The following is a 19,961-nucleotide window of genomic DNA, read 5'->3' on the forward strand; positions in this document are numbered from 1 at the left end:
TAAAAGTAACAATAAATTAATGCATAAATACATTTAAAAATAAAGAATAAAAATATAACCTTTTTTATAATAAAAGGAAAATTAAGTACTAAAAATAACTAATTAAAAGACATGTGGGAATAAATAAATATAACAATAAATGAATGTATAAATAAATATACAAATATTCAAAGAATAAAATTATAGCAAAAAAACAAATAAATTAAAAGTTATTAAATACAGAAATAAAAAAAAGTAAAAAAGTAATCCATTAAAAATGTTTTCAGTTACTAAATGTAATTATTTATTATATATTTAAAATATTTATTTATTTATTCATGTTAAATTTAATTTTTACAGATGATTTAGTTACTTCTGGGACCAACTTGTCCTTAAAGTAAAGCTAATAACCCCTCACACACCTGAGGAAAAACCTCTCTGCATGTACATCCATCTTCTGTGAGAAATGTGCAGAGCAGCAGATGCTGCGGAGATTCTGCTGATGTTCAGATCTCTGACCTCGACCGCACTGAACATCTCCAACCACCGAAACAAGCCAACTCTTCCCCCAATTAAACTTTCAGCATCTTCAGTGTGTTTGATCAAATATGCATGTGAAAGATTGACAGGGTGTGGCTGGAAGAAAAAAAAAAGCAACCCAGTGCTTTGCATTTATCCTGCAGGCATTTGGCACAGAATAAGAGAGAAAGACTGTTTCAGTCTGACGGACAGAGAGAAATATCGCTCTCTTCCGCCTCTGGGCAACAATCGTCCTGTTCTCTTATCTCTGGCATACAGTTGTCTTCAGCCCAGCAAACAACGTCCAAAACAGAGTTTGGAAGCAGCTGCGTTTCATCCCTGCTGTTCAGATGAATTATCTGTGCCATGCTCAAACATAGATGAATAAGCAAACAAATCGTGCTCAAACAAGACAGATCTGTGCTGAAAGCTTCAAAATCAGCCATGCATTTGCATAAGCGTGCTGTTTAGACAAAGATATTGTCATGCTGACAACTGACTTTTTGTGAAAATCAGAGGATGTGGGATAACCGAACAAACTTTAACCGATTTCTAATGAACTAAGTTACTAGATAAAGTTTTATTTTGAGAATATATAGCAATTAATTTGTGCTGAATGCTTTAAGTTTGAATATTACACACATAAATTGATCAAACTTACATTTGTACAACAAACTGGGCACGATTTAACAAAACAATAACAGCTCACTAACCAGCAACCACTGATAAAGTTAATATCAGATCAAATAATGGATGAAAAGTTATTTCAAACTTCAGAATATATTAAACCAGAAAACAATTCCACACACAATAGCTGATAAGTTTCTTTATTCCAGTGCTTCACTCAGGATTTGGCATGTAAGTGGCGCCACCTTGTGGAAGTTTGTACTTACAGCTCAAAAACTTCATGAAAACTTCATAAGATTTAATATTCACCCCTGCATTGCATAATATTGCATGTATACATCTACACAAATCATGTAATAAAGATTTTACATTATGATATTGGAGGTATCAGATGAATCTTCAGTCTTGCATTAGTCCTAGAAAAAAAACAGAGAGAGAAAGACGAACGTTAACCTTCAGATTTTTATAAGAATATAAGGGCCATGTGAGGCGGTTATCGCCTCTGAGAGACTCTTAAAGTGCACACTTTCATTCCATTGCAGACACTGTGTGATAGATATGTGCTTTTATCACCAGCTCACGCTCTGCTGTAACTCTCGCCGCGAGTCGTCTACAAATGATCCTGAACACCACGCAGAATGAAAGATCAAACACTGCACCCATCACGAAACCCCTCCGCTGCCACATTACCATTCATTCTGCATCTCTAGCACTGCTGCGCAGAGATCTCGGTAGTGTTGCAAGTGATACACATTTAATAAAAATAAAAAAAGGTTACGGTAAATACACTTATTATGAATGTCTATGGGTGAAAACATACTAAAATGCACACGGTTTCTAAAGCGTATTAATAAAAATATAAAATGTTATGCATGTTAACATAAGACTAGCAGGAACAATTATCTATCTATGTGTGTGCGTATGCAATTTTTGAATAATACAAATATATGTGTGTGTATGTATACAGTATGCATGTGTGCGTGCATGCATGCATATATATATATATATATATATATATATATATATATATATACACACACACACACACACACACACACACATACACATACACACTATTTAAATGTAATTTAAAATTTAGTTTATTTATAATTTCATTAGTTTGTTAAAATGAAAATTATAATACTAATATATATATATATATATATATATATATATATATATATATATATATATATATATATATGTATATGATAGATATAGGTAATTTATTTTAGTGTATTAAAAATAATGTTTTATTTTTTTATTATATATATATATATATATATATATATATATATATATATATATATATATATATATATATATGATAGATATAGGTAATTTATTTTAGTGTATTAAAAATAATTTTTTATTATATATATATATATATATATATATATATATATATATATATATATATATATATATATATATATATATATATATATATATATATATATTTAGTATAGCATATTTTTATAGTTGACACATTGTTATTTAAAATACCAATGTATCAGGTAACTTTTTCATCAATTCTCTTTGAACTACTTTCCCTGTAGAAGTGTAGGTGATACTGAGGTGATCGGTCCTCACGAAACAGGTTATTGTTTTGCTTATAACAAGGTTCTAGCGTATTGTTTGGTGTGTTTATACAGAGATCTTATCGGTGTATAAATAAAGCGGTTATTTTGGTTAAGTTCCAGAATTCCGGGTGTCTCTAAATGTGTGCTAACTGCAGGAATGCTGCGTGGGACGGTAAAGGAGTCAATGCTAAACTTTCCAGGAGACCCTGAGGAATGAAGTCTGTATTCCAGTCGTTCAGCTGGACCACACCTCCAGATCAACTGGTTTTACCAGACACCACTATCACGGCCTTTATGGAGCCCAACCCTGCTGCCTGTGCCTGTCATTGTGTCATAATTAATGCTAATAAATACAATATAACTCACTCCCGGCTTAAACTTTGCTCCTCATATTAATATCTTCAAACAGTACCTGTGCATTAAAATTATGTTTTAAAAAAAAAGCAAAACGGTTACCGAATCGCTGGAAGACGAAGACTTGTGACCGTCCTTCTTCTTGTGATCCTTGTCTTTCTTCTTCTTCTTGTCTTTGTCTTTATGTTCTTTACCTTTGTGTTCCTTATGCTTATCTTTATCCTTAGAATCACTCTGAAAACAACCAATAAATACAATTAAAATAACATCTCATATTCCATTAAACAGCAGACGGTCACTAGATTTCTGCAGTCTTTGTCAGTGATTATAAACACTCATATTTCCTATTTAAACAGGAAGTTGGGACGGGACACATGAAATAGTTTGTTCCTTTATTTAAATATATATATGGATGTGCTGCTGACAGATATGAACTTAAAATCTTGAACTGAAGAAGACAACTGTCCCGAAAGAGATCATTAAAATTCAATATCTGTAACAGTATAAAACTTATTTCCATATGCAAAGTTTTTCAGAGATATCTGATGTTTTCCACACAGCTGCTATCAGTACTTTCCATTCATCTTGAAGACTGTAGAGAATAACACTCACTAGATGTCAATGATGATCACATGTCTTTGTTTTTATAACAGGATAAACTGTGATTTCTGAGATATTTAACCCATTAGTCACAACACTAATATCTCAAGTGGCTATTTTAATTTTAATGGTTGTTTCTGATCAGATTATCATGTATAAATGAGTTTACCTTGTCTTTGGACTTTTCCTTGTCTTTATCCTTCTTTCCGAACCCAAAGATCCCCTCCACTTGTTTGCCCTCTGACTTCTTCACCTCTTCATCTGGAGAAAGAGAAAGAGTGAATAACAATGCATTCGTTCCTTGATTCAGAAATAAAGATAAAGTGTTGAATTAGCTTTGCAGCGGTTTACCTGCCATGTTGAACTGCTGTAGTTATCGACGTTTGTGAAGCTCTGTGTTTTCAGTCGAAGACTAAAAGAGCTTGTCTCATTAATATATAATTTACGTCATCTGACGTCCGCCCAGTCGGGTTATGTGATTCGCTGAACGATGGGCGCGAGCAGGTAAACGACAGTTAATCGGCGAATAAGCGCAAGGCTTGGCTCATGAATATTAATGAGGTTGTGTGACTAAGCGGTCTCGAAGTATAATCTCGCGTTCAGGTGATTTATTCAGGTGTGCATTCACGGAAGTATCTGTTCTCCTCTCCTATTTCAATAACAACATATCCACGCCCATATACAGAACACACACACACACACACACACACACACACTCTTATAAAACAAATCTAAATATTGAGGGGAAAAAAGCCAAATGAAGTTCCTAGCAATGCATATTACTAATCAAAATGAAGTTTTGATATATTTATGTTAGAAAATGTACTAAATATTTTAATGGAACAAGATCTTTACTTAATATCCTAATGATTTTTGGCATAAAAGAAAAATCTATAATTTTGACACATAATATGTATTTTTGGCTATTGCTTCGTGGTCCAGGGTCTCACACACACACAATCTCTCTCTCTCTCTCTCTCTCTCTCTCTCTCTCTCTCTATATATATAGTGTTGTACTGTATTGTAAATAAAGGACAACATTTTACACCAATTAATTTCTCACAGTAGGTTTATTTTGTCACTTTTTCATTAGTCACAAACCTGAAACAAGTATCGGACATGTCTATTATTATTATCCAGTGTACATATACTGGGTCGTGTTGTCATGATATATGGGATAAATAACAAGAATGGGAACTGTTTTGAGAAAACATATATTATTTGTAATATGACATACTAACATAAAATCAATACATTTTCCACAGTATAATATTTCAAATGTATTACAGGCTGTATGATGTCTTTAACATTAAAACAAACTGCAAAAAACTGTTAACACACATAAAAAAATAACAGGTGATTTTCATAGATAATGTATATGCAGTACATCACAGAACTCATGTAACAGATAATAGTACTACTGAAATTTTAGTTTGCAAAATATTACTGTAATTTAATATAAATGCTGCAACTAGGTGTTTGAAACCAACATGTAAAACAAGTATTTCTGCAATGGGATTTTTTTTTGACTCAAAACCTGTTACTATAAACATGAATCCCTTAGGACATATTCACTGTGTGACAACTTGCCCCGGCCTACTCATGTCTTCAGTCTTCAGCTTTAGTCCTGCAAACAAAGAGAGTTAATGTTAACTTTAATTTTCTATGAAAAAAAAAAAGACAGTTCAAGTGCATTTAACTCTACATAAATGATTTGAGAAACACAAATCTCATGCATCTGGTTGCAGAAAAAAAATCTTTTGAGTGTATTTTTTGTCCTCTCTTCAACAAGTAAACCGGTTTGTCTGCTTTACAGGGGCGGACCCATCCAGCAGACTATGAAAGCACTCGACTTCAACCAGGTGCTTTTAAAGTAGTCTGACACATTTAAACTGGCCAGGTTTGTTTTATAATATAGTACCTTCACCTAACATGAAACATGACGGAAGTGAGTCAACTGGTAGAACATTTATGAAGATTAGCTTCAAACATGGCTCATCCAATCAGATCATCAGAATGATTCATTTGAGTCTTTTGTTTTGAACTGTAGTCGAGCAAAACTGAAGAATGGAGCATGTGCCCTAGATAGTGCATCTTTACGACTGTAAGTGTGCACCACGCCTCAAGATCAGCCGTTTTTATGAGATGCCATTATCACGTCATTTATCCATCCTCGGTTAACAAATGTGAATAAAACGTTAGTAACCTGCTCTTAAATCAATCTTTGACTGCTCATAGACAAACTAATGGTAGCAAACTGCACCAAAAAACAACAGAAAAGAAGTTGATATGCTTAAGATATCCTTCTGTGTCTCACAAAACCAAATTCATTTGGGCTTGTTTTAATTAAGTAGTAAAAGCACAAAGTTACCTCATCACTGGATGAAGAGGATGATCTGTGTCCACGTCCCCGACCGTGTCCGTGTCCGTGTCCATGACCGTGTCCGTGTCCATGACCGTGTCCGTGTCCATGATCATGCCCGTGCCCCTTTTTGTGCTCTTTATCCTTCTTCTTTTCCTTGTCTTTGCACTTGTCCTTCTCTTTGTCTTTGCACTTGTCCTTGTCTTTATCCTCTTTGCAATCACTCTGAAAAAGCATGCATAAAAGAGTATAATGCATCACATTCTATACACCAGCATGTAGTAACATCTCTTACATCTCTAACGTCACTGTTAACCCCTTAAGGGCTGAGCGACATTTTTTGAACTCTTGAAAGGAGTCTTCTGGGTTGAACTCAACACAAAACACTGTTCACAACACATTTTGATTCTGTAATCTGATTATAAACACATCAGGAACCTTAAAAAAAGAGGCTTTAAAGGTGTTTGGAACGGAAGTGGTTAAAAAGACAATGCAAACATTTTTATTTTACTGTCAGTTCACATTATAAACACTTTCCAAATGTGTTATTTTAACATCATTATTGATAATATATATTATATATTTCATATTGATATTACAGTTTTTTTTTATAAATTTACAGTAATTTATAAATTATGTGTAATTATGCATGCTGATGTTCTTATAACAGAGACTTTTCTCTGTGTTAGAAAACTTTCATTGAGCATCATGATACAATATTCTTACCTTTGGCTTGTCACTATCTTTGTCCTTGTCCTTACACTCTTTATCTTTTTCTTTGTCTTTATCTTTTTTTCCAAACCCAAAGGGCCCCTCCACCTCGTTCCCCTCCTGCTTCTTCACCTCATCATCTCCAACAGCTGCTCAAAACAGGAATAAAGCTGTTAGTTTCTCTTAGAAATCAACCAGTGTCTGTTTACCGGTATATAACTGTTGTATCTGTTTACCTGAGCCCAGATCGAAGTCCATGATGAAGCAGTGAATGTGATCTGATCGAGAAGACAGCAGTATTTATCATCCACATAATGTTTCTACCGGGATCCACCCAGACTCAGAGCTTCCAAACAGTTGCTTTTTGTGCCTCATTAATATTAATCACATGACGGAAGATTCGCCGCAGCTGATTGGCTGAAAGACAGACAACGGTAAGTATGCATTCGAATGAGCGAAACTCCTTACTGTGCTTAGCGACGGCTTTGCTCATGAATATTAATTAAATAGTCTCAGCTGATTGGCTAAGAGACGTCGATGAGTAGGCGAGTGAGGTGACTAAATAAGAAATAGCTTGTGTTTATTAATTATGTAGTGTGGTGAGATTTAATTTGATATTTTGTTACTTCTTTTTTGTTATGTGTTTTCTTTTGTTTGGGAAGTGCTTGTATGAGTCTTCTGTAACAATTTTAATCTGAAGTGTAAACACATTCAACAACTTATATTTAAAAAAAAAAGCACAATATCTCCCTATGTCCCTCCCTTTTGGATAAATAAATAAATAAATAATAAAAAGACATAACAATATCATTTTGATATACAAAGAAAAAAAGAAAGCAACAGAAATATGGACACTAAGAAGAAAACACATCAGTTGCATGAATGTACCAAATCAATCACTACTTATTCAAGAGAATGAAAAACTGTTTTTATAATATGCACAAGTGACTAGAAGATGTGCATGTTCAATAAGTAGTTTTAAGAATTGTATTTCTTATCTGAGAAATGCACCAAAGCCACTGAGAAAGACTGTAATATAATTGTTGATAATAAGTACTGTATTTATGTATGCATGTATCTACTAGCACTACTGTGAATGTGAACAATTTCATATAACCAGTCATTAAAAACACTAAATCCTGTTTTAAGAGTTAACATGGGCTTTGACAGAAACAGGATTATCCAACACAACCGGTTTCTGAAGCTCTTCCTCTGGTATCCAGACATCAGTCTGCAGGAGTGTCAGGTGTGTCTCTGCTTTAGTATCACGCTCAGAATGATGAGCATTTGGAGTGTTTAAAATGAATGCACTGTAAGTCTTTGGGTAAAAGTGTCTGCCAAATGCTTAAATGTCAAATAAGCCATCTGGAACCTGCTGCAATAAGCACACACCCCCCTGATTTTATTCCTCTTGTGTTTCCACCCAATGTAAAAATCCTCCAGAAATATCTCCCTGGCAGGAAGTAGATGAACTTCTCTAAAAACGGCCCCAGCCCGAGGCGCTTCAGGAAAGAATCTGGTTTCTGTTCACGCCCTTTGCTCCACAAATGCTCTGCTTCTGATTATTCCAGCACATGATGACAGAAAACACTGCTTGAATCATTTTCACATGAACTGCGTGTGGTTTGCTTACATGCTTTTTAATAGTATCATTCACAATCATAATAGTCTCCGAAATAGGCAAGATACATAATTATTCAATAGACAACAGTGTGGGTTAAATGCTGTATTCTATTCCCTCTACCACAGACTAAAACAAATACACACTGATCATAAACATTCACGTCTTAAAGTCTATCTTCGTAGCACTATAACAAAAAAAGGTACTGTGGCCATTCAGTGATTGTATCAGATGGTTAAATGTATATTCCAGGGCTCCCCAAATGAAAAATAAAATGTTTAGTTAATAGTTTAGATCACAGTGGAGATTGCAGGGGGGGGGGGGAAGTCATTCTAAGCATTATTTCTATATCATTCTCACAATTGTTTTTTTTTTTCTTTAAATTTTAGTTGGACATTCTTATAATTCTTTTTAAATGTAACAATTTTTTTCGGAATGTTCAGAGAACATTCAAAAGTAACATTTCCATAACGTTTGCCAAATGATAAGATGGAATGTTCACTTAATGTTTGAAAAAAAACAACAACACCTTTTAAGCATTTAAATGAGAGTTTGAACGTTAAGAGAACAGACAGAAATCCTGTTTTTGTAACTTAATGGGAATGCTAGAAAAATGCTCTTAGATCATATTTTTGTTAGCTGGGTATGGCCTATGTTTAGCTTTTTACCTCTAAGGCCTTAAGTTGTTAATTTGTGACATTGGAGCACAAAACCAGTCATAACAGGCTGAGAGATACAACTATTTTACTTTACTTTACGGGTGAATTAAGAAAATCACCCGTAAAGGTGTCCAAATGAACTTCTTAGCAATGCATATTACTAATGAAAAATTAAGTTTTGATATACTTAGGGTAGGAAATTTACTAAATATATCTTCTTGGAACATGATCTTAATATCCTAATGATTTTTAGCATAAAAGAAAAATATTTAATTTTGACCCATATAATGTATTGTTGTCTATTGCAACAAATGATGTCTGCTTCTGTGCTCCAGGGACACAGATGTGATGTAAGAATCATGCAGGAGTCTTACACACATACATCATCACTGCAGCTCTCTAAACCCCTCAGAACATGGCACTGTGTGTAAGTGTTTCTCATGATGTGAAGTGTGAGGTGTATCTGCTGCTCGTGGCTCTGCCGGTCTCCAGCGTGTTTCTCTCAGGATATCCCATCAGGCTCTCGATGGCAGACAGAGGCCTGCGGGAGGCGCTGCTGCTCTCTGTGTGGCTCTGGCTTTCAGAAGGCAGGCTGGAGTAAACTAGAGAAGAAGAAACCGGAGTGCCACAAGTTCCACAGCTGAAATCTCTCGTGCCGAATGACCCCGAACCCCCTGGCCCTCCTTCAGTCTTCACCGAGGAGTTTTCTCCGTCCTTATCATCTGATATGGCTTTCTTCTGTAGAGGAATAACAATAGAGGTTCAGTTTAACTGCTGGGAGAGAACTACACCACCATGTCACACGACAAGGAGAAGTGAATTTCCTCTAGATCTTACAGAAAATAAAAGCGGTCATAATGCTTGAGAACTAACACTGATTAAAACAAACCAGCTTGGATTAGCTCATACATGCTTGTCGTCATGGTTGTTTTCTGATCCGGAAGACTTTCCTGAGTCCTGGGATTAAAACAAAAGCAACAAGACAAACTACATCAAATATCTGACCTTGACATGACTGTCTGACAACAATGCAGCACATAGAAATTGCATATACTACACACACATAGATACATATACATATATATATATATATATATATATATAAATTCTTTAAAATCGAATGATTGACTTTCTAAAGTGAGTTGCAACATTTTCTTCGCATCTTATTGACTAGTTATGCGGGTTAACCAGGTGTTAAACCAGTCCTGCAGGTTTAGACGAGTCTCTAATGGAAGGAACTGACGAGAAACCACCTTTTTACTCTTCTTGTCTTTCTTCTTCTTTTCCTTCTTGGTTTTCTTCTTTTTCTTGTCCTTTTCACTTTTCTTCTTCTTCTTCTTCTTGTCATCATCGCTGTCTGAGGAGGAGGAGGATGATGAAGAGGAGCTGGACTCCTGAGGATGGAGAGGTCAAATATATTCAGGGTTCATGTATTTCTCATGTACTCCGAGTGAATATTTAATAAAGAGAGATTTTACTTTAAGATTTTACCTTTTTCTTATGCTTCTTCTTCTTCTTCTTCTTCTTCTTTTTCTTCTTCTTCTTCTTCTTCTTGTCATCATCACTGTCAGAAGAAGATGAGGAGCTACTTGATGACGAAGATGAAGATGAATCCTTTGAGAAACGAGAGCAGAGCAATTATTCAGTCGGTGTTTGTCATATATATATATATGCATTTCTACTTTCTAATAGGTTTCATATCCATTTCTACCTCACATAACATAAGACTTCATATATGGAAATGTATTTCATATATTACATTTAAGAATAGAAATCAATCTGACCTTTACTTTCTTCTTCTTCTTCTTCTTTTTCTTCTTCTTCTTCTTCTTCTTCTTCTTCTTGTCATCATCACTGTCAGAAGAAGATGAGGAGCTACTCGATGATGAAGATGAAGATGAATCCTTGAGAAACAAGAAAAGCCTTGTTCTTCAGAGTACTGCTAAGAAATCGTAGGAAATCAGTTCAAGGTCAGGTAGCTAGTCTTTACCTTCTTCACTTTCTTCTTCTTCTTCTTCTTCTTTTTCTTCTTCTTGTCATTGTCGCTGTCTGAGGAGGATGAGGAGCTGCTGTCGGATGATGAAGAGGAGCTGGAGTCCTGTTAGGAATAATAGCTCTTAATAATATTTTTTTATTATTATTTAAGTACTGCATGTTTTTAGTGGTTTTGATTTTTAGTAATCACATTAACTGTTCTCGTATTTCTCATACTGAACAATGCCTTTTCTCCATCGAGTTAATTCACACTGGATAAAACCCCACCCTTCATTTTATTTCAATTTTAGTTTAGAGTAGAATTTGATTAGTTTTAAATCAGCTTCGATTTGCTTCTACGGTCTGAATAATGCATTTTACAAAAGTAAATTATGAACCAGCCCATCAATAACATATGCAGCTGTTTATGATGAAGCTTAAAGCTTACTTTATCTTTCTTCTTTATCTTGGTTTTCTTCTTTTTCTTCTTCTTGTCATCCTCACTGTCTGAAGAACTGTCCGATGAAGAGGAGGAACTGGATTCCTTCTAAAAGAGACAGAGACGAGTATAAGGCATGAAAATCATGTTTTGCCAAGTTATGATTAATAAAACTAATCTGTTATTAGTGAGAGATGGAGATCTGTCACCTCCATACAGAGAAGATTCACTTTTACTAGCGTGGTTCACGGGAAAGCGTGTTTTCACACACGTTGTTGGATGATTAATGAAGCAATGTTTTTGTTCGTGTTTTTGTGTTAATGTACAAACCTTCTTCTTTTTCTTTATTTTCTTCTTTTTGTCTTTCTGTTTGTCGTCTGCTCCCTCGGCCTCATCATCAGACAGGTGACCGTCGTCCCTGACATCGGTCAAACCCGCAGACGCCACAGGAAGTGCTGCACAGGACAGGAAGTCGCTTAAATGAGTCATGTGACCACCATTAGACATCAATTCAACATGTTCGGAGTAAAGCAGGCTCCTCACACGCAGTGCTATTTTGTAAAAATAAATTAAAATAATATTTGTTTTTATTTTTTTCTGTTTATTTTTAAATGTTTTCTTGTGTTGTATTTCTTTAGATTAATTTCTAAAAATATATATTTTTTTTGATTTAGTAATACTGTATGTGTATATAGTTTTCATAATTTTTTTTTTTTTTTTTCAGTTTCAGTTTTAGTTATTTTATTACATCAGGTTAAACTAAATGAAAATGAGACATGTTTTTCCTGGGAACTAAAGTTCTACTTTATTAAATTTTACTTCGCTCAATGCCCATTTTATTTGAAATAATATTTTAAAGTATATTTTAAATAATTTTATTTAAAGTAAATGTAAGGTTTTAGGTTTAACCCTGCATAAAAGATTAGATCCACATAATAACTAGACCATTATTAATAAAATAAAACATAAAAAATTAAATTCTATTACATTACTAAAGAAGTTTTTATGAGACTTTTAAGATATTATATATTTTTATGACTTTTCCAAACCATAAAAACACATGCATTACCATGTCAATCCTTTGTAAAAGTTATATAAATGTTGCCTTCTCCACCCAGAAATTTAGGATTAAAGAATCTAAACAGGGTTAGACTAGACTCTGCACAAATAAAGGAACAGACTAAAGCATTCACCAGATGAAGATATGTCTTCTGTGAGCTTTCCATCCTGGTGTTTGAGCTCATGCTCCTGACAGACAGAAGAGGAGCTGCATGAGTTACTCTGACACTCACTCTCAGCAAACAGAGACTTCAGCTCAATCCTGCGGTTTCTTACCTTCTCCTCTTTCTCTGCAGCCGATGCCGAGTCGCCTCCTGAATCCTGCAAGGCATAGTCAGCTCAATTAGTCAATTCGATTTGAACACTTTGAACTCAAACTAGTCTCCACAAACATTAAAAAGAGTGATTCAGGTGCATTTCATGCTTTTAAACTGCAATGCACCTTCTTTTCCTTTTTCTTCTTTTTCTTCTTTTTGTCTTTCTTCTTTTTCTTCTTCTTCTCATCATCACTGGAGCTGTCAGAGGAAGAACTGCTTGATTCCTGAGAGAAGAGAGAACTTGCATTAAACAATATGGAAACTCGCTTAGTAGTTGTGACTTTATCTCACAATTCAAGATATAAGATAAGATATAAACTTGCAATTATGAAAATGCAATATTTTGAATGGTTGCATTTTCTATTTGTCCATTTTCATCTTAGTTTTCTGCTTTTTAAAGAAATGTCAAATTAATTTTTTATTTCAATTATTTTAGTTTGTCAAGTCTAACTTCACTCACATACACAGACACGGACAGATAGAAACAACAAATCACACTAATGCACTGCTTTACCTTCTTCTTCTTCCTCTTCTTGGTCTTCTTTTTCTTCTTCTTTTTCTTCTTGTGGTCATCCTCACTGTCTGAGGAGGAAGATGAGCTGGAATCCTAAGAAATACAGAAGATGCCGAGATTTCAGATTTCCAGACTGATTCTGTAAAACTAAAGCAATTTTATACCTTCTTCTTCTTCATCTTCTTTTTCTTCTTCCTTTTCTTGTCCTTCTTCAGTTTCTTTCTGTGTTTCTTTTTCTTCTTCTTCTTCTTCTTTTTCTTGTCATTCTCGCTGTCTGAAGTGATTGCAGCTGCATCCTGGGAAAAATTTAGCAAAGTTCATCAATATATGAACTAAAAAGAGAGCAAACAAAAACTGAGGCAATGAATGAAATGTGAGACATTATTCTGAAAATTAAGAAAGTAAGGTAATTTACATAACACGGCAGAGACAGTCTTAAACAGGAGAAATTACTTTGTCTTTCTTCTTTTTCTTGTCTTCGTCTCCTTTAGTTTCTCCTGCAGGGGTTAATTCAGTGTTTCCCTCCAGACCTGAAAACATCACACACTTAAGATGATCACTTGGAAAAAGTCAAGATGATCAGCAGAACGAGTTGTTTTTCCACACAACAAAAGAATACAATGACCACCAGTGACTCAAATAAAATCTCAAAAAAATTCCCATACATCAAAAAAGAAAATAATCAATTAAAAATACATCCCAATAAATTATAATAAATAAAATTAAGAATAGCAATAAATAATTATACATAAATAAATAATTTGTAAAATTAAAAATAAACGATTAAAATCACCAAATCAAATATTTTGACCTATACAATATATTCTTGGCTATTGCTACAAATATACCTGTGTTACTTAAGGTTTTGTGGTGTAGTGTCACACACACACACACACACACACACACACACACACACACACACACACACACACACACACACACACACACACACACAGATATTTCAGGCTTTTACTTGTCTGTTTAAATAAAATGAATGTTTGTCTATCTTAGGCCTGAAATCAGAGGTGTTTCATAAAGTAAAATTACCACTGGAGTGAAAGACACACACACAACGAAACACCTGTCCTGCGATTCGTCTTACCGGTTTCTGCGAGAATCCCCAGCTCTGCAGTCTTGCTGATTTTCATTTTCTTCTTTTTCTTCTTTTCATCCTGTTGAGGAGAATGCGTGAATGAGTAAATCTGGGAGCGTGACCCAGATAAGTCAAGATGTAAATGTTGTTGTTTTGTGGTAAACACACATATTTCATAATTAGGACAGCAGCCATGAGACACACTCGACAAATCCTGTTTTAAAAAGCACGCCATGACTCAGACAACTTTCCTTCCTCTGCAGGAAAACAGTGGTAAATAAACACAGCCTTTATGTAAAGTTCAGCCGAAAGTCACAACACACACTGTTAAAAACCCTCATTACTTTCACTCCTTGGCTGAATGCAAAAACAAGATGTTTATTAGAATGAGCTGTTCTTCCACTCAACATGAGCATACAATGATTAGTATTAGTAGCTGTCCAGCTCAAAATTAAACACAAAGAAAATAAATAATATAAATATATAATATAAAAAATAAAACACCATCTAGTCTAAAAACTGGTTAAACACTGTTCTTGTGTTTGCTTTAATGTTACTTTCAAAAAACAATCAAGGCAAAGTTGAAGTTCCCCCTAGAACCAAAGTTGATGTAGTGTGTGTGTGTGTGTGTGTGTGTTTATGAATGTTAAAAGCTGATTTGGTGAACTCTGTCACTCTGACTGGCAGTGTTGGCTTCAAGCCCTAGATTTCTACTTACCACAGTTAATTACAGGACAGCAAAACCACTCTGTAACATGTGCAATAACTGTCATACTGAAAAGTTAATTAAATATGAAACCAGTTAAACTTGTTAATCTGTTCACCTCACTGCTGTCACTGTCTGAGGATGAAGAGGATGAGGATGTTGATGATGATGATGAGGAAGAGGACGATGATGAGGAAGATGAGCTGGACTTCTGTGTGAGAAAGTGTAGAGTAGTTGTCACCTGCAAGAACTTGTTTCTGACAGTTGACATACTTCTCTGTGTGTGTGTGTGTGTGTGTGTGTGTGTGTGTGTGTGTGTGTGTGTGTGTGTGTGTGTGTGTGTGTGTGTGTGTTTGTTCTGCCCTCCAGCTCATTCCCCTCATTGCACAAGAAGGGAGTTGTTCTCTTTAAATGTTGTAAAAAAAATTTAAGGTCATGCATTCTGAAAACCTCATAAAATAGTTTAATAATCATGCTTTTCTTCTCTGTTTTGTACTAAAATGCATGTATTATTCTTGGATTAATAAAGTGTAGCATGCAAAAAAACATTCCTTTATCTATGTCAAATATCAGTTATATTTATGTATTAAGCAGATGATTTAATTCAAAGTGATATACAAAACAGGAACAAAAGCAAGTGTTCAATATCTACACAGTTCCTGGTGTGGAATTAATATGCAGTAAAAGGTTAATTAATGTGCTTATTAAGCTCTAATTAAGCAAGTGGAATGAGCGGGATGCTTCAGGGTTCGCTACTGGGCTCTGTCTTGTTTCGTAATCGAAGTACCTTGCTTCTTTTCTTCTTCAGCTTTTTCTTTTTTTTCTTGTCTTTTTCATCATCCTCACTATCAGAGGAGGATGCAGAGCTGTCACATGACCAGGGGTGATTCTTGAGAGGAAGAAATGTGCATTAATATACTTTCACAGTGGATGTTAAAGGAAAAGGAATTTATCTTCATTGTGAACCATCTAAATACAATGCTTTTTTAACTTTCCTACCTTTCCATCCCTCACACCTGGAACTTTTGGATCGTTGTCACACAGTATCACGGAACAAGCCACGCCCCCATCCTCCAGTTCATTCCTGCTCTCGGAGCCTGCAGCTGCAAATATACAGTTAATCAAAGATTTTAATTATTTTAAAATCTTCAAATATCATTCATTAAATAATAATTCTCATTAAACAGCTGCCCTTGGACGTCTAACTTCTATGCCCTTTAATCTATCTATCTATCTATCTATCTATCTATCTATCTATCTATCTATCTATCTATCTATCTATCTATCTATCTATCTAGTTTAAGTCAGAGGTCAGAAATTAATATAGGCTAAATTGCTTATGAAAAGCCAAGTAAACTCTTTCAGGTGCTATATAATATTTATGCAGGTCATTGGTTGAATGGATGAAAAATTTGAATAAAGAGTTCAAACTGCATCAAATAATAATAAGAAAAAAACGCTGTATACAAAAATGAAAGAGAAGCATTACAGAGGCTCAATTCCTCTTTCCTTTAGTTTCATTTTCTCATTCATTTGATTTGACAGATGTTTAGCCAGTTAAATTACCTGAGAGCTGTCTGGACTCCATTTGCTCGTCGCGTGAGTCTGCGCTTGGCTCAGCTGACAGCGGACAGGTGAGTTTATACCGGAGGGGCCGGGCTTAACCGCCACTTCCGCTTTTCCTGCTCATGAATATTAATTAAACCCTGACGTTCGCTTAGCGACTCTTAAAGCTGCAGTAGGTAACTTTTGTAAAAATATATTTTTTACATAATTGTTAAACCTGTCATTATGTCCTGACAGTAGAATATGAGACAGATAATCTGTGAATAAATCAAGCTCCTCTGGCTCCTCCCAGTGCTCCTCTTGCCATTTGCAGTTACTGACCGCTCCCGGTAAAAAATAACCAATCAGAGCTGCGGTCCGTAACTTTGTTTGTGTTCAAAATGTAGAAAAATTTATATAATAAGCGAGTACACCATGAATCCATTTTCCAAACCGTGTTTTTGGCTTGTCCTGAATCAGTAGGGTGCACCTATAATATAAGTGTTTATATTCGGACTATTTTAGATTGCTTCGGGGATACCGCGGCGGAGTAACCCAGTACCTTTGTGATTCTTCATAGACATAAACAGAGAGAAGTAGTTCCGGCTACGATGTTCTTCCGCAAGACGCAAGCAGTTCTGTTTATTAACCGCTAGAGCGTCAGAAGTTACCTACCGCAGCTTTAACTTCAAACTGTTGAATAAACAGTTTTACTAAACCTACGAGCCTGGAAACGGCAAAAGAGCTTTAGCACCACGTTAGATGTATTACATATTCATGAAGTAAGACTTTACAGAATCTTGCATTATTATTTCCTAGAGGCATTTGTCATTCGTTTTTAATAAACTTACAAAACCCTTTCAACAGCACTTAATCTTATTTGTAACAGTAGGTGATGATGTTTCTCACACCCTTTGTAAACTCTTAGAGGGTGTGTGTTTGTATTCTCCTCTTAAAGTCTCTCTTCTGTCTGCAAACATGTGTAAAAAGTTCCACGCGGATTTGACAGTGATTTTAAGCTGTTTTAGTTGTAAACACGTCTCTAATGCACCCTTACATGCCTAAAATATGTTTAGTTTAGCAAATATGAATCCTACAAAAAATGGTCTTAGTAAAAGTGTAGTAACCAAGTTTTTTTTTTTTTTCGTATTGATTACATGGATTATTTTAGTAAGGTTATGGCCAAGGATTAAGGCATGAATATTAATTAAGCTGTTTAAAGTATACAGGAACCCTCTCCAAAGCAAAGTTTTAGGTAAAATATTGCTAAAATCGGTAGGTCCTATGTCAAACAAACTGCATTATGCAATTAAAAACATTTCAAAGTAAAGTCATGCAGGGGTGAATAGATGATCAGAAAAATTCTGTCTGATATTTTGGATTACTTGGATTCTGGTGTTAATATCATTATGAATCATATTATGCAGCAACAAATAGTTATTGCTTACATGTAAATAACAAAACCTGACATGTAGCACAATAAAGATGATGGTTACCACAAGTGTAAAACTGCTGACTCACAGTGACTCAGAAATCATCAGGCTCTGTGTCATGATGTCATGTTTTTCCATGATAACACAAAACAGCTTGAGCAACTGAAACCCTTATAACGGGTTATTGCAGTTTATATGCAATTTAAATGCTCATTTACATTTGTGTATAAATGTGTGGGCTGATGCATTACTTTTCTGAGTTCAGGATCTGGTCAAAACAAATTATATTTACACGATTTGTAATACATGTTTTGCAGGATACTATTGTTCAGTGTTTAAAATACACAATAAAACACTAGCTTACTAATGAATACTGTGCTGTTTAGACACAGTATGTATTATATGCAACAGTAAGACTGTATCCAGAATAGCAAAGTACTATGGTATTTCTGCATTATAGAGTAAAGCCTCCAACCAATGGTTGGTCATTATTTATGGAAATAAAAACAGTTGTTTTGAATTTTAATTCAATTTTGTGCAAAATGATAACACTTTCATAGTCCCACCAAATATTTTATTTCATCCTGGTCTTTCATTTGTCAAGTCAAATAGTATTCTTATTTGTAAAAGCTATAAAAAGTGTATCATTAATAATAAATTCTTTATAATAAAATATTTGTTTCTACTATATTTGATTTATTTTATTTTTAGCTTAAATAAAAACAACAACAATAACTAATGAATGAATAACAACAATTATAATATTATGATTATTTTTTAGCACATTTTAGCTTATAATAATAGTGTATTATTTAGAGCTGAATACAATAAATTTTAAATGATTTTTATTGTGTATTTTTAATTAGCATCTTTCCCATATTATTTACTTAAAAAGTATATTAATACAACCACTACTACTAATAATAGTAATTATTGTTTTCTTAACTTCTTAACTATAATCAAGTAGTCTGAAATGGCATGAAAAGCTAAGATTGTGGGTTTCAATATTTTATATTCGTAAGAGTTCACCTGGTTTTCCATGTGTACAGTAATACTACACGTATTGGTCAGAATTCATACTGTATGTATAGTATATGTTATGCTATTCTCAGCCAGAGAAGACGCTCCACTGAAGACAGAGGTGAGGAAGCTCCTGTTTTTGGCTGACATTGGGTAGTGTGTGGTAAAGCTCCTGTGGCATTCTAGGAATGAAATATGATGCTGAGATATTGTGTATCAGGTATTGTTCGTAAACGCTTCCCCAGTGTTCATTTCCAAGAGCTGGTGAGTGGACTATGTGTTCATCTCTCTCTCTCTCTCTCGGTGGGAGTCTGATGAGTTTCCAGAAACTCAGTGCTCTGTGATTTCCATTACTTCATGCGGCTCCGTGCAGGTTATCATGTTAGTTCAGCTTAACCAGGACTGAATAGAGAGCAGAGACGTATGAAGGGCCGAGAGGGACAATAACACACTAATGTGCCGTGCTTTACTGTTGCTGTGTGCTTGAATATAAAAGCACCTTATTGCATTGCAGTACCAAAATAAACTATAGTAGTGCTGGGCAATTCCTAGCTTAACAACAACCACACATAACTCATTATTTCATATAATCTTTACAGTGATGGCCGAAATGATTAGAACACTAGTATTTACATCAGATAGAAAGATCTCTGTGTGGAGCACTGGATGTTGTCAGGCAAAAATCTCACTGGATTATTACAATTAAAGCCACACTATAACAAAAAATTAAAATATCTGATTTAAAGCCATTTTTAGCTGGTGGAAATACTACAGTCCTAATCGTTTTGGCCACCACTGTATATAAGAGATCTGAAATGCATTGGAAAGGGTGCCAGCAAGCCATAT

At 34.7% G+C, this 19,961-nt stretch overlaps 3 protein-coding genes across 6 annotated transcripts; all 3 read right to left on the reverse strand.

The window, feature by feature from the left end:
• Positions 1–1,309: 1,309 nt before the first annotated feature.
• Positions 1,310–4,143, reverse strand: LOC113114638 (putative uncharacterized protein DDB_G0292636). Its single transcript, XM_026281529.1, has 4 exons — positions 4,014–4,143; positions 3,832–3,923; positions 3,165–3,296; positions 1,310–1,541 (listed from the first exon to the last, which is right to left on the reverse strand). Exons 1-4 carry the CDS (start codon positions 4,018–4,020, stop codon positions 1,536–1,538), a joined length of 237 nt encoding a protein of 78 aa, XP_026137314.1. The 5' UTR covers positions 4,021–4,143; the 3' UTR covers positions 1,310–1,535.
• Positions 4,144–4,713: 570 nt separating this feature from the next.
• LOC113114640 (splicing factor U2af large subunit B-like) lies at positions 4,714–7,121 on the reverse strand. The gene is made up of 4 exons (XM_026281534.1): positions 6,972–7,121; positions 6,751–6,884; positions 6,034–6,249; positions 4,714–5,289 (listed from the first exon to the last, which is right to left on the reverse strand). The coding sequence occupies exons 1-4, from the start codon at positions 6,991–6,993 to the stop codon at positions 5,284–5,286; spliced, it is 378 nt and encodes a 125-aa protein (XP_026137319.1). The 5' UTR covers positions 6,994–7,121; the 3' UTR covers positions 4,714–5,283.
• A 1,213-nt stretch (positions 7,122–8,334) lies between these two features.
• On the reverse strand, positions 8,335–16,793 carry LOC113114639 (suppressor protein SRP40). 4 transcript variants are annotated; one of them, XM_026281531.1, is made up of 19 exons: positions 16,684–16,793; positions 16,117–16,220; positions 15,905–16,006; positions 15,236–15,328; positions 14,421–14,490; positions 13,772–13,848; positions 13,483–13,614; positions 13,324–13,411; positions 12,930–13,030; positions 12,764–12,808; positions 12,622–12,676; positions 11,759–11,883; positions 11,438–11,536; positions 11,006–11,113; positions 10,800–10,919; positions 10,507–10,629; positions 10,269–10,409; positions 9,925–9,972; positions 8,335–9,753 (listed from the first exon to the last, which is right to left on the reverse strand). In XM_026281531.1, exons 1-19 carry the CDS (start codon positions 16,703–16,705, stop codon positions 9,454–9,456), a joined length of 1,953 nt encoding a protein of 650 aa, XP_026137316.1. In that variant the 5' UTR covers positions 16,706–16,793; the 3' UTR covers positions 8,335–9,453. The 4 variants fall into 4 exon arrangements, with proteins under 4 accessions (XP_026137316.1, XP_026137315.1, XP_026137317.1 ...); XM_026281530.1 differs by having other exon boundaries at positions 12,930–13,028; positions 13,319–13,411; XM_026281532.1 differs by lacking the exon at positions 13,324–13,411 and having other exon boundaries at positions 12,930–13,028.
• Between the last annotated feature and the right edge of the window lie 3,168 nt (positions 16,794–19,961).

Source organism: Carassius auratus, chromosome 15 (assembly GCF_003368295.1).
Source record: "Carassius auratus strain Wakin chromosome 15, ASM336829v1, whole genome shotgun sequence".
Classification (NCBI taxonomy): domain Eukaryota; kingdom Metazoa; phylum Chordata; class Actinopteri; order Cypriniformes; family Cyprinidae; genus Carassius; species Carassius auratus.

What these genes read in the sequence shown, in the direction of transcription:
- LOC113114638 (XM_026281529.1), bottom strand. An exon ending in AGGAAAAGTCCAAAGACAAG is followed by an intron (nt 3,297 to 3,831) that starts GTAAACTCATTT and finishes GGTTGTTTTCAG; the next exon opens with AGTGATTCTAAGGATAAAGA.
- LOC113114640 (XM_026281534.1), bottom strand. Translation starts at nt 6,993, where the DNA reads ATGGACTTCGATCTGGGCTCAG. An exon ending in GGACTTCGATCTGGGCTCAG is followed by an intron (nt 6,885 to 6,971) that starts GTAAACAGATAC and finishes TGTTTTGAGCAG; the next exon opens with CTGTTGGAGATGATGAGGTG. An exon ending in AAGATAGTGACAAGCCAAAG is followed by an intron (nt 6,250 to 6,750) that starts GTAAGAATATTG and finishes ATGCTTTTTCAG; the next exon opens with AGTGATTGCAAAGAGGATAA.
- LOC113114639 (XM_026281530.1), bottom strand. Translation starts at nt 16,705, where the DNA reads ATGGAGTCCAGACAGCTCTCAG. An exon ending in AGAAGATGAAGAAGAAGAAG is followed by an intron (nt 13,412 to 13,482) that starts GTATAAAATTGC and finishes TGTATTTCTTAG; the next exon opens with GATTCCAGCTCATCTTCCTC. An exon ending in AGAAGAAGCATAAGAAAAAG is followed by an intron (nt 10,410 to 10,506) that starts GTAAAATCTTAA and finishes CTCCATCCTCAG; the next exon opens with GAGTCCAGCTCCTCTTCATC.